The 14646-nt window shown below is 37.4% G+C and overlaps 2 protein-coding genes across 2 annotated transcripts; both read left to right on the plus strand.

Moving 5' to 3' along the window:
* Positions 1-3617: 3617 nt before the first annotated feature.
* Positions 3618-4908, plus strand: LOC132787071 (adenosine kinase). The gene has a single exon (XM_060793954.1). It carries the CDS (start codon positions 3768-3770, stop codon positions 4890-4892), a length of 1125 nt encoding a protein of 374 aa, XP_060649937.1. The 5' UTR covers positions 3618-3767; the 3' UTR covers positions 4893-4908.
* A 1450-nt stretch (positions 4909-6358) lies between these two features.
* Positions 6359-7956, plus strand: LOC132786699 (adenosine kinase-like). Its single transcript, XM_060793308.1, has 2 exons — positions 6359-6526; positions 6582-7956. Exon 2 carries the CDS (start codon positions 6609-6611, stop codon positions 7650-7652), a length of 1044 nt encoding a protein of 347 aa, XP_060649291.1. The 5' UTR covers positions 6359-6526; positions 6582-6608; the 3' UTR covers positions 7653-7956.
* The last annotated feature ends 6690 nt before the right edge of the window (positions 7957-14646 follow it).

The following is a 14646-nucleotide window of genomic DNA, read 5'->3' on the forward strand; positions in this document are numbered from 1 at the left end:
AATAATCTAAAATTCGGTATAAAATCTAACAATGTAATTAAAAAAAAAAGAAAAACAAAACAATAAAGTTAATGAAATTTTAATTTTGAAGAGAGGTAATACTTTCATTTCTTTCTTTTCGCTTGCAAATCTTAATAACCTTTCTTCCTTCGCTGATCGATACTGCTTATTTAAAGTGTTGCGTATTATGGAATAATAATTTATTTTAAACGTGGAATAAAATATAATAATTACTTAATTCAAATGTGAGATTATAAAAATATTGGATCTACAATTTATTTACTTTGGTTGAAATATTCACTACAACATTTATAATATTTCTTCTCTGATTCAAAAACGCTTTGAAAAATATAACCTTACAAGTATCTCACGGTCCAGTACACTCTGCTATTGCTGTCTTATTTGTTGATAGTCAACTTAATGCTGGCCATTGTACGCTTAGGTATCAGGAAATGAGTCGCAGAATACAGTACAATAGACTCGGACTCGTATTCATCGCCCTCGTACTCATACAAGTGCTCATAAGTATTAACAGTGATACTCTGGTGCAGAGCAATCATGAATGCTGAAGCATCCTGCATTTTATGCTCAAATGGTGGCACGTTTTAGTTTCATGGCGATGCGTGTTAGCTGCTCTCAAGCTGAAAAATCTGACAACAACCTCGTTAAAAGTAAAGGCCAAATTATAGTAAAACTAACAGAAGGTAAAGGTAATCACATAAAAAGCTTGTTACATAACAATGTGAGAGAGTGCCGCTACGAAAAACGGAAGCGGATATCAAAGAAAGCGACGAGCGTGTGAATGTCTATCCTTCGCTTGAGCGCCAGTTACATGTGGACATGGATATGTGGAGAGCTGTAGCTGTAGATGTAGCTGTGGTTGCCACTCAGCTGGCTGTTGTTGCTGCTAAGCTTTTGTCAGGCCGACAGTGTCATGTTGATGTGTTCATTGTGTGTCAGTGGCAGCTGCTGCTGCCACCCCGACCAACGTAGCTCCCTTTCCCCAAACCACCAATCGCAATCGTGGCATCCTCAAGCTACAGTTAACACACTTAAGCCACATACGCTCGGTTGGGTGTGCGTGCCAAATTTTTGGTGGGTGGGGCGACTAGTCGTCGTACGCGTCTGGTCGTGTGTGGATTATAATTGCCATGCTGCTGTCAGTGACTGCCTGCTGCACCTCAAAACGCTTCCCTCACTCCGAATTCGCATCCCATATCCCGCCCTTCGCAGCAGTTTTCCACTGCATCCAGATGCGGCTCATGTTGCATATCATTTTTAATGCTAACCACATGCCACATTATGCAGCTGCATTGCCACGTTGCCGCTGCGGTCGAGCTCAAGCTCAAGCTACAGTTCCTACATCTACATCCTGTTCCCTGCCAGCAAAAACTTACTTCTCCCCCTTTCTTGCGGTTTACTAAAGGAATACGACGAAGAATAATGTTCACACATAAGTAAGTACTTACCCAGAGATATGCTAGCAGCATATCGCTAGCATCATCGCAATCTCTCAAATATCCTGCAAAAAAAAATAAAAATATCTAATTGAAAACACTGATATCAAATTCAATGGTCTTCTCTTTTGTTTCCCCTACAATCAGTTGCCTTAATTTATTCAAAAAGAAACAATTGAATTTTGGTTTATATTTTCCACGATTTCAAGCAAAAATATTTTTTCATTTATAGATGCAACGATGAGCTTTGTGTGAAATATGGCCGAAACAATAAAACAGCTCGTAAATTTCATATGCACTAAACTTCATGTTCAAAAACTCACAGTCACACACTTATCCCCTTCCGTTAACATTTTATTTAATTAGCAAATCACTCTTCATTTGATTAATGGAGCATAAACCAAAACTACCCCATTGCGATTTGTGTGCAGGGTGTGCAAAACAGACGCCGCAGCAAAGTGAAAAACCGCTTGCATACTTTGCGGCTCTTGCAGGCGATAAGCGACGCATGTTGCTATTGTTATTTTTGCTGATGCTGGTGCAACGGCTGTTGCTGTTGCCGCTGCGGCTGCTTTTGTTGCATAAAAATTAATATTTATGCGAGGCAACTTGTGCAAAGCTCTGCAATTGCCATTGTTTCCATCCAACCAACAACACCCAGCAGCATCTGTCTTTGGATGTGCTGCTGCTTCTGCTTATGACATGCCAAGGACGTTCCGGGACTGCAACCTCTGCTCGTCAACCAAAACGCAATGCATTCTGACAAGGTGCAAAATGTTCAATTCCCTTACTGCGAAAGCAAAAATCCATTGAAAATAAAAGTGTTCTCGCACCTACAAAGAAAAAGAGAGAGTGCAAGGGAGGGTAAAAGGCCGCAATTTATGCCGCAAACCATCCCTTTCCATGCCACTGTGTTCGGCGTAATGGCACTTGGCAAACATAAAAATTCCATAACAAGATGCAATCGTAATTAATAGCATATTAAATGGACCGGTCATTAATATATCATGATTGATTTATGCGGGTAATTACAATTTAAATTAAAGTATCTGGATGCCCAACTCCGATATGCTTTTATTTCAGTGAAAAAGTGAAATTTTGTACGCATATGTTAGTAAAGAATTTCAAGTATGGTAAGTACCTCGATTGATATGGTATCAGTTGAAGGATGACCCAAAACAGGCAATATTATATCGTGTTGAAAATTATGTACTTAAAAAAGTTTAGCTCTTTTTATAAGTGTGTCTCAATTAAGAAAATTCAAAATTAAAGTTAATAAATTTATACGAAATCATACAAAAAAGTCATCTAATGTATTAGCCTAAATTGCTTCAGTGGATTACACAGTTCGATTACACAGACTAAATTAATGTTATTGTGAATAGAACGAATTTATTTATTAAAATAAGGAAATCATATGTTAGGGATAATAAATTATATGGATTAAATTAGTTTATAATTTAAAACTTGTGTGTTTGAATCGATTCAAAACAAGCATTTCAAGGAGAAGCAAGATTCTGAAAAGAATAACTTTCCTCTACAACATTCAATACTCGAATGTGCGTAAAAGAGGGAAAGCTGATTGAGCCGCATCTTCAAGGATGCGACAATGATTCTGAATGTGTGGCCGTATCTTGGCTAATACTTTGGTGTATCCCTCAAAAAAAGTCGAGGGATACAAATTTTGAAAAAAAATTAATTGAAACCAAAAATTAAGACGAAATTGACAGAGACAAAAGAATATTTTTACAGATCGTCAAGAGATTAAATTAATCTTTTTGGTCAGACATCGGATTATAAGAAGTTGCTTAATATAATATAATAAAAAACGGTAATAAACATTAATTAATAACTGATAAATAATACATTAAATACATATATACAAATTTATATAGAAAAAAAATCAACCGAAAATTAGCATCAATAAATTATCCGACATTGAGGGCACTCAAAAAGTATAAATATATATATAAATAAATTGTATTTAATATTCATCAATTGACTTTACTTATTTCCGATTTACATCGTAAACATTGAAGCTGATGAACTTGGTCTAAATAGAGTATAAAGAGTATTAGCAAAAGGGTGTTACTCAATCGTTCAATGTATGGAAATGGAGTTTTTGTAACATCGATACATCGATAACATTATTTATATGTTATCTCTAGCACCTGCAATACATAGTATTTTCATTCATTCTATAGTTTCAAAAATACTATGCACACAAATACACAAATTTTATTAAAGTATGGCTTAATGCTACATTGAAATTTATCAGTAGACAATAGATAATAAACAAACCAACCAATTATGAAGCGTGCTCTGTCAGTTCCACTTTTATTGCGATGCTCAAGAGCATGGAGAATATATGTAAGAAATATGGCGGATATTCCCGAGGGCATACTTATAGGCTTTGGGAATCCACTGCTGGATATAACCAAGATTGTCAAAGATAAAATTATTCTGGAAAAGTACGGATTGTCGGAGAATGCGGCGATCATAGCAGAAGAGAAACATTCTCAACTCTTTATAGAGTTATCAAAAATGGATGACATAATATATTCGGCTGGTGGAGCCTGCCAGAATTCAATGCGTATCTTTCAATGGATTATTAGTAAACCGTTTCGGGCCTACTTCGTGGGAGCCATAGGAACGGATAATTTCGGAGAGACGCTTGAAAAGAAGGCATCTGGAGACGGAGTTCGAGCACTTTATCAGAAACGACCTGAAGCTCCGACCGGCACTTGTGCAGTTATTGTCAATGGTTCCAATCGATCTTTAGTTGCCAATTTAGGTGCATCCGCCTTGTTCTCAGAGGAGTGGATGAAAAACAATGAGAATATGTGCTATGTAAAGAGGGCGCAATATTTCTATATTACGGGTTTCTTTCTAGCGGTCAATCCACCAACTGTTCTCCAGGTTGCCAGACTCTCCTCTGAGAATAATCGCATCTTTATGTTAAATTTTAGTGCAGTTTTTGTCCCCGAACAGATGAAATCGCAGCTAGATGAAATTTTACCCTACACAGACATAGTTATTGGCAATAAGCAAGAGATGCTGGCCTACGCCGATACTCACAACTGGAATACTAAAGATGTATTTGAAGTTGGTAGACGTCTCCAGTCTATGCCCAAGTGTAATAAACGCTCCCGTATCGTAATGATCACGGACGCAGTGTGTCCTGTGCTCTGCTTCCAGGAGAACGATAAAGTAATCGAGTATCCGGTGCCAAAAGTGGAACAAAATCAAATTGTGGATACCAATGGATGTGGGGACGCTTTTGTTGGTGGCTTCCTTTCTCAATTGGTTCAGCAAATGCCCATCGATTCCTGTGTCCGAACTGGAATATTTGCCTCGCAACAGGTTCTACGAGTTGTGGGCATTCAAATAGAGAAACTACCGAAGTTTGAACAAAGCTTTTGTTCCACAAAATAAATTATAGTAGTAAAACTAATATTTATTTTGTAATGGAGTTCTTTAACAAACCCCTAGGTGTAAATGCGACTCTTGTTAGTAAGATCCTGTTAACATCGTTAGTTTCTTTATCCGCTACCCAGAGGGTTTTATAACTTTATGACACATCTATGTATCAGGCAGAAGGAGGCATCTCCGACAGAATGTATGTATGATATGTATATACTTGATCAGCGTCAACAGCCGAGATAATATAGCCGTGTAGGTCTCTCCGTTTGTCTATCTGACCCTCCGTGACACATAGATCTTTTAGACTATAAGAGACAGAGATAGAATTTTTCGACAGCACTTTTTTATACCCGCTACCCATAGGGTAGAAGGGTATTATAACTTTGTAGAACGAGGCATCTCCGACCCTATAAAGTATATATATTCTTGATCAGCGTCAACAGCCGAGACGATATAGCCATGTCCGTCTGTCCGTCTGTGTGTCTGTCCGTCTGTCCGTATGAAACACTGGATCTCAGAGACTATAAGAGATAGAGCTATCATTTTTTTTCGACAGCATTTGTTATGTTTGCACGCAGATCAAGTTTGTTTCAAATTTTTTGCCACGCCCACTTCCGCCCCCGCAAATCAACAAAATCGAATAACAAGCGTGTTTTTAAAGCTAAAGTATTTTGGTATATACAATAACTACAATAGTAGTTATGATTCCTGAAAATTTTGTTGCGATTAGATAAAAACTGTCGAAGTTATTAAAGAAATACTTTTGTATGGGCAAAAACGACAACTTACTAGGGCTCTTAGTTGCTTTGGCCGACAATCTGGTATATTGTGCCGTCTGGTATATTTTTAGTATTTTTGCAGTATATATGGTATATTTTGAGAATAATACCGCAAAATATATTGCTTTTATTTAAAATGGGTTGCGGGTATCTCACAGTCGAGTACACTCGACTGTAGCTTTCTTACTTGTTATGTTTGCATGCAGATCAAGTTTGTTTCACGCCCACTCCCTCCCCCACAATTCGAAAAAAATCAAACGTAATTTTGATTTTTGGACCATTCCTATTGATTAATGAAAATGTGGTTTTGATCAGTTACAAATTGTATAAGTTATTTAAGAAATTCATTTGTATGGCAAAATGGCTTATTTTCTACGAGTCTTCGTTGCTTTGGCTGACAATGTGGTAAATTATGCACACTATGGTATATTTTGAATCAATTACCAAGTGTAGCATTTGGTAGATTTGTAGTATTTTCGCGGTAATTAATTAATTGTGTATATTTTAAAATTAATACCACAGTGTGTTGATTTTATTCACAATGGGTAGCGTCGTCGATCACACTTGACTGTCGATTTCCTATTTGTTCATATATTAATTAAGATTTATTGCGCCTATCTTAAAATAAAAATAAATTTAAATTTTTAGAAGATAATTGAAATACATACTTCAAATTCAGTTAACTATACACAAAAACACACCTTAGCATTAATTTTCAATAATGTTAGATATTGAGTGTACTCACTATCAAAATTTATTTTTCCATTTATTAGTTATAATGTCTTATTGAATATTTAAAATCTACTGTTGTTGTCCCGGTTCGACTAATATGATCCGCATTCCAAGGCAATCACCTAACTTTTAATAGTAAGACTCATTCTGGCCAAGATTGACAATAAGCTTATCTAAGATCATCATCAAGACTTCTAAGGCAATTTGAAAGACAATTATGGATATTCCAGAAGGTATATTAATTGGCTTTGGTAATCCGCTATTGGACATATTCACAACCATCGAAGACAATGTTTTGATGGAAAAATACGATTTGCAATCAAATGCCGCAATAATTGCCGAGGAGAGACACTTGGCCCTATTTGAAGAGTTGATCTATATGGAAAATGTGACTTTCTCTGCCGGCGGTGCCTGCCAAAACTCAATGCGAATTTTTGAATGGATTGTTGGCAAGCCATATTGTGCATATTTCGTTGGGTCTGTCGGCAGGGATAAGTTTGCGGAAGTCATTGGAAAAAGAGCGAATGCCGACGGAGTACGAACGATGTACCAGCAGATAGATGATGCTCCGACGGGCACCTGTGCAGTCATCCTAAGTGGACGCAATCGTTCGTTGGTGGCAAATTTGGGTGCCGCAGCTCTGTTCTCGGAGGATTGGCTTCTTGATGAGGCTAATCTGTGTGTTCTGGAGCGTGCACAATTTATTTACGCTACCGGCTTTTTCATAGCTGTCAATGCTGAAACTGTCCTCGAAGTTGCAAGATTGACTTCTGAAAATAATCGCACTTTTGTACTCAACTTAAGCGCAGTCTTCGTTGTCCAAATACATAAGAATAAGATTGATGAAATTATACCCTATACGGATGTGATAATTCTTAATAAGAATGAAGCTATAGCCTTTGCGGAAACTCACGACTGGGAAACCGAGGATGTGTTTGAGATAGGCAGACGGATGCAGTCGCTGCCCAAGGAGAACGTAAGATCACGCATTGTGATGATTAGTACTGAGGGCTGCCCTGTTCTGTGCTTTCAAGATAACGATCACATTCTGGAATATCCTGTGCCTCAGACCGATAAGAGTAAAATTGTGGACACCAATGGCTGTGCTGATGCTTTTGTTGGCGGTTTCCTTTCGCAATTCGTCCAACGCATGCCCCTCGACTACTGCATTCGCACTGGAATCTTTGCCTCTCAACAGGTGATGCGCGTTGTTGGTGTACAAATCAATCAGCTACCCAAATTCAATGAGTGTTGTATCTAAAGACAATTGGAAAATAAATTATTACCGAAAATACAAAGGCATCTTTATTTGTATTACCATTGTCATTGGCGGGAGGATAATCTACTACTAAGGCTTAAATAGCTTTAGAATTATTTAGTCATGCTTACTCTTGAGATGTAGAAGACATTGCCTCACAGGGTAGTTTCAGGAGATACAAATTTGCAAAAGATTTCACAGACCTATCAGTTGAAATGATCTAAATATTTAATGGTAGCTCGACATTTACTCAAAAATTATTTTCAGAAACTTAAGAAGCTAATACGCGATAACAACTTTTCCACAATTCTGCAAACATCAACAAACAACGAAGATTTTCAAAGCAAGCTTATCAATTATTATTATCTTATCAAAGTTATAAGCATAATAATCATAAGCACAAATAATCATCTCAATAAAATAGTTAATAATATGGCTGTTGAATACTTCAATTCTCTGGCTTCATTGCTTATGTCATTGGCAATTGCATTGGGAGTGAAGCGAAAACTGTCAAGAGCGAGAGCAAAAGGATGTGCAATCGGTTGGTGAGTTGTATTGGACGCGGGACGCGGTTGTGAATGTGGGCTTGTTTGGTCCACTGAGCTGAAAAGAGCAAACAGAAGTGAAGTAAAAATATGCGTTGCATACTTTGCAGCGCCAATGTAAATTTCCACCCTCACTCCGCGGTGCTGAGCTTTTGTCTTTTTTCCAGCCATGAAGTGCAGACTGTTGACTTTGGCGACGACAAAATATTGCATCCATTTTCAGAGGCGTTGAGAGAGAAAGGACGAACGAGAGGGAGAAAGAGAGAGATAGAGAGAATAAAAGAGAGTGAGGAAAAGTACGTACCTCCGCAGCTGCCCTTGTGGCTGTCGCCCACTGATTAAAACGATGCGTTCTGCGTTCTCGTGACAGCGATTTTTTCTCGTTAAATCCTTAAACGTCGCTTCGTTTATCGTACTCTTTGTTTTTCAACATTTGCCAGCCTGTTTATACACCATATTTTCCCCCTCTCGCTCACTCTCGCTCTCTTTATCACTCTTTGGCTTGCTTTTTCCACTTTGATTTCTTGCCTTAGCCTCCAACGATGCAGTCCTGAACGCTCCCGGCTATAATTTATGCATATATCCATTGTGATTTATGGCATCATGCGCGCAATGCCACTTCCAGCGTTGTGTACTGAATGGCTTAGCATTTCTTGCTGCATCTTTCGACTTGGCAGGACACACAATTAGCTGGGAAAAATGAGCAGTCACACAATGAAATGACTAAGCCACAATCAAACAGTGCAGCGGAAAGTCATAGTTCATACTTGGCTCATCCTCCAAGGAACTCAGATTTCTTAATGCGCATACCATCTAATTTAATGCAATTTCCCAACATGCACACATGCGTACATCTATGTACGTATATATACTCTGTGTACTCGTACTCAATGCACCAAAAGTTTTGTGGCAAACAAATTCATACAAAACTTTTATTTCAACCAAGTGGCTGCAAAGTTTTCAGATTTGTCAAACGCACTTCGTATGGTTATCTATCGGAATCCAACAAGTGGCATGGAGTTATTGGCGGCATAAATTTGCCGAGCAAGAGATTTATTCAAGTTAACATCAAAGGAACGAAACAGCATTCTATAGCGGAGATATACTTCCAATATAACTAATATAACTAATGTACTGTATATCATGTTATTCAATTATCCGATTTCCAAATAATACAAAATATAGAATTCCTTAAAATATTGCCCATAATTCTATGTATGTTATTTTTTTATGTTTTATGATTATTTTTCTACATTTATTGTTTCGCAAGAAATTCTCGGAAGATTCAGGACTTATTATTAAATTCTTTATTAAAATTCACAGTCACCTGTGACAGCAAGGTCTTGTGTGTTTAAGTTGAAATTCCAAATATCCTTAGGGGTATTCTCAAAATTTTTTTTACAATGACCGGATATCTGGCATTTTCGCTTGAAGTGAAGCACTTGAATGCAATTAATGAAAACAATTTTCAAAGTTGTACTTAGGTACGGCGGGGAAAAATGTCCTGGGGCTTAGTTTTTGCCATTAAGTGAAGCTAATTCGATTAAGTCCATCGACAAAGCTGAATGGTAAGCAAAGGCAGGCCGAGGGCAAGTCAAACGCATTGGCAACTGGAAAAATTAGCGTGGCCTAAGACCAATTGGCAATAATAAGTGCATAAGAACAAAGAAAATAAAGTAAAATCAAAAGTAAATTGGATGTAAAAATGAAAAAAAAAACGAAGTGAAGTTATTCAAAAACAAGGCCAACAGACAGTTGCGCAGAATTGTGCTCATAAAAATTACTCATACGCACTGTAGCCCATCAGCGACTTTGACTTTGACAACGACAAGTTTGAAATGCTGCTTGTAACTTTGTTACACCAACAACCACAACAAAAACAAAGATACTACTAACAACAACATGAACATCAACAACACACAACTGCAAATGTTGAAAGTTAGGTGTGTGTGTGTTTCTGCAAGAAATGGCAAAAGTTTTATACTTACTTTGTAAGCAGCTCTGGCAGGCAATGGCAATGCGGAGGCAACTCCTTGTGCCCCCGTTGCCTCATTTGGCATCTGATGTCGCCTGCCATTAACCCAAGCAGCTCAGCATCCCGGCAGCCAGCCAAGCAGTCGCTTATTCAGTTGCTTATTCACTCAAGTCCTCCCTTTTCGGGCTGTTCCCTTTCGCTGTCCCGAGTCCCGTGGTCCAGGCAGCCGCAAACCCACAGACACTTTTTGTCCTTGGCTTCTGCTTATGTCTCAACATTATGTTGTTGTTGTCTTTGTTGTTGCGTGTCTGAAGTGCTGATTGTCTGAGACATTGCTGGAGGCTAACATTGAATCAGCACATCGATTCAGACTGTCTGCATGTATGTGTATGTGGATTATTTGAAATTATCGAAGATTTCCGGCATAATGGCAAATCGTGTATCCATTGTTTTTTCATTGCTCTGAAATTTGTTAGTGACTTGACACTGATGACACCGAGGATTCGTAAATATATCCTTGAATGTCGCGACACTCAAAAGAATCTTCCTCTCGTCCGCACTATAAAAGTCGATTTTCTGTGCTCAAAAGTGATATTGATATTATACACTTAAGCTGTTCAATTTGATTGCTAAACTTACATTGTTCCAATGAATGTGGAACAAGCGAAATCACTTCATTTAATAGTTTAAGAGCATATAAAAGTTATGTCTGAAATATTTATTGCTTAATCACGGTGCAAAATAGAAATTCAAAGTGATTAACGCGTCAATATAAAACCTTTTTAAAAAAATCAATAAAGCGAATATGCATTTTAAATCATTATTCGTTTAATTAAATATTTTTATTAACGTAATATATTTCATATTTACTCTTCATATTTAAAGTTCGGTTTAGTGAAACTTAATCCTTGAATGACAATATTCATGCTAGTCACATCGAATCTATTCAGAAACAGCTTTTTTCTGTATTTATATGAAGTTCTGTCAAAGAAAAAGTTTTTCATAAGCAATGTACTACGATAATTTGCAAAAGTATAATATTTTCTTGGAGATCGTTTGCATTTTCTTCTTGTCAACTCCAATAAAAAGTAAAGAAAACTTACAGCAATAAAAATAAGAAAATGTTATGCTACGGTAAGTGCGATTTTTTTGACAACTTCTTTGCAACTCTATTTTGTTTATATTCTGCTGTCAAGAGGGAGAGAAAACAAGACTGGAAATTGTGTGCCACCCGAAATAGGACGACGATTGACACAAAGCAGAAAATACCAAATACAAGTTTTATTTCCGTCTAAAGAAATGAATCGATGAATGCCCCAAGAAAATGTCGAATGATTTGAAATGTTTTTTCTATTCGACATTAAAGATTTATATACATATATATTCTAATACTTGTATAAACAAAATATTGACAGAATTGAAACAAACTTAAAGATTCAAACTCGATACAATCGTATGTCGATTTAGCATTTTAGATTTGCAGATTTGCAAAGCTTTACTCCTTTCTTTTGACTCAGTTTAGTTCAATTCAGTTTAGCTTTCATGTTGTTATTGAGCCACTTGACGCTAATGGACTTTAAAGTGTGTTCTCAAGCGTTGTAGCCAAATTTTGTTGCTGAGACAGTTTTATAAGTTTAAAGTGCTCAACGTATTGTTATCACATATTGCACATACGCCCCTTAAGCAGACAGCTGTCAAACTCTCCTGATAGTCAAACGGCCAAAAGGCAAAGCAATTTTCCGAAATTATTTACTCGACAGACACATAATAAACTGTCCAAACAAAGTCACTTTTTGCGCACAACACACAAACTCTTCTCGGATATGGTCCACTGGCGCATTGTTTTTCTAATTTCGCAAATTGCTTTCATTGCTGCATGCAAAGACTCAAATGTCTCACCCAGAAAGTATTTCTGTCTGTGTGTGTACGTGTGTGTGTGTGAGTGATAATTAGGAGTATCAGCAGCACTTAAAATTGATGCCGATTATAACACCAAAGTTTCTCTGTGTCCTGTGGCCAGCATTCTAGCCCACTCAATGTCCAACTCTCAAGGCAGTCGTTTGCCATGTTTTATTTTGGCTTTCTGTAATTCTGGCTGCCGTCGATTGGATTGAGTTGGCCAAATTAAGTGTGCTCAAATTTTTCTCTTTTGTTTCGAGCAATCTGGGTGGGAAACTCGCAAAGAAATAAGTTAGACTACTTAAACAGTTGAATTTAATAGCTGAAAGCAACAATCATATGATCCAAATAGCAATCTGAACAAAGTTAAGCATTAATTACCCTTTTATCGCAAAGTTTAGATGAATCAGTTATCGCATAGTTTATATTAATCAGTCAATCTATTCTTTTAAATCATTATATACTGTTATTTTAGTCATGAAAATAAAATAACTCTCATGATTCACCTTAGCTGAAGGAGGTTTTTTTCATAGTGGGAAGCAAATGGTAGAACTTGGGCCGTCTAAAAACATTCTGTTTATTCATTTAATATTTGTTACCAAACACACTTACAAACTTAATCGGTAAGAAAGCTACAATCGATTATGTTCGAAATATGTATATATATATTAGATTGTCAGCCAAAGCAGCTAAGGCCCGAAAACATTTTTATCTGATGTTAATCAAATTTTCAGGAATTGTAAATGCTATAGTTATTATTGTTTATACCAAACGACTCTACATTAAAAATTATGCTTTTTATTCAACTTTTGTCGATTTATGGTGACCGTGAAACAATCTTGATCTGCATGCAAACATAACAAGTGCTGTTGAAAAAAAATGTATTGCGGTATCTCTTATAGTCTCAGACATCTAAGTTCACACGGACAGACAAACAGACGGACGTGGCTTTATCATCTCGGCTATTGACTCTGATCATATTAAAAAGTAAGAAAAAAACAAAATGGTCTACTATTTTATTTGTTGTTTATCTTTTCTTTAATCATTAAATACCCTTATACCAAATTTTATATTGGGTCCATTAGTATTTATTTGTAATATCGTATCAAAAATGCATATATAATATTAAATTCGCTATGTGTTTATAATTAAGCCAGATTATATGGAATATTATGATCGTTATCGACCTTTTAAGGCGGCCATAAGTAAACGTGCACTCACTTTTGCAACATTCGCACAATTAAATGATTCAAATTAAAATCTATGTAAAATCATAGACATGTTGTCCCAGCTGTGCTTTGCTATGATTCATTTTAAGGACTCTCCACAAAGAAAATAAAAAGCAATTAATATGAGTTCTCAAGCCATAGCCCATTTAAAGTCCATCAAGATTACGAGTCCACAGTCTGAGTATGGTTCCAGTTGTAAGTATCAAAAATACATTTGCGCACATTACGAAAATTGTGGATGATGAGGAAGAAAATCGTTTGGCAGGAGAACAAAAAATTGAAATAAAACAAAATGAAATAAAAAAAAGTAAAGAAAACGCAGGCCAAGCAAAGGAAAGAGAACAGCAGCAAATGCGCATTTAGCAAAAATGAGCTGCGTTTTGGAAATTAACTTTCAACAACATGTGTTGAAATGCATTTATCTTCCGGACTTTCATAACGACTTCCCTCTGGATGGCGAAATACTGAAACTTCGCTTAACAACTGCACAAAAAGGTGGAAATTAATTCTAAAGTGGAGTGGGCCACGAATTACAACTAGGAAAACCTGCCAAATAGTGCTAAATGAGAGCAGCGACCGCCAGTAGAAAATTAAAAACGAAATGGGCACAAAGATATGCACCGAAACGGCGTCTAGGAATGTGGAGGACTCCACTGATGGAGAGTGAAGTGGAATGGAGTGCAGTGGAGTGCAATGGAGAGTCTCCTCTCCCATAGTCCTGAATTTATACTCGCAGCAAGTGCCTGGAGAAGCTTGCATTATGATTGCATCATTTGGGGCTAATTTGCATTTAAATACTTGGTTCTGTTATTGTTCGTGTGCAGCACGGAAACTTTGCCGCTACTGAGAGAGAGTCAGAGAGTCGGGGGGCAGGGGATGGCTTGCCACGCCTTCGGCTCCGACTTGCGCAGAAGTTATGCCAAGTCAAGGATATCACGAGATTGTCGTACAGTTGCCGGACAATTTCAACTTCAGTTAATGCGTTTGAATAATGAATGCAGCCGCCCGTCGTGTGCACCTTGCGGAGGCCACACAGCATTCTGTCCCGATCTCAACCCACGGTAGATAACAATGTACAAACTGGCGCCGTCACGCGGTCATTATTTAGGAGCGTCCGGAACAGACCTTGAGAAGGCTACTGGGCCCTCTTTGGAACCGCCGCGGCGGCCATCTGCCAGTAAAAAAGCGTTAAGATTTATTGAATGCCAGATGAATCATTTTTTTTTGCGTTTTTATCCTCCAAACTCTATCTGCCCTCCATTCATTCTCAGTTCACTGGAAAACTCTTTAGCGGTGTTGAAATCTCCGCAGTACTGAGAGCACTGGACTTCGATGTGCTCCCGGCATCC

This window comes from Drosophila nasuta, chromosome 2R (genome assembly GCF_023558535.2).
Source record: "Drosophila nasuta strain 15112-1781.00 chromosome 2R, ASM2355853v1, whole genome shotgun sequence".
NCBI lineage: Eukaryota > Metazoa > Arthropoda > Insecta > Diptera > Drosophilidae > Drosophila > Drosophila nasuta.

What these genes read in the sequence shown, in the direction of transcription:
- LOC132787071 (XM_060793954.1), top strand. Translation starts at nt 3,768, where the DNA reads ATGAAGCGTGCTCTGTCAGTTCCACTTTTATTGCGATGCTCAAGAGCA.
- LOC132786699 (XM_060793308.1), top strand. Translation starts at nt 6,609, where the DNA reads ATGGATATTCCAGAAGGTATATTAATTGGCTTTGGTAATCCGCTATTG.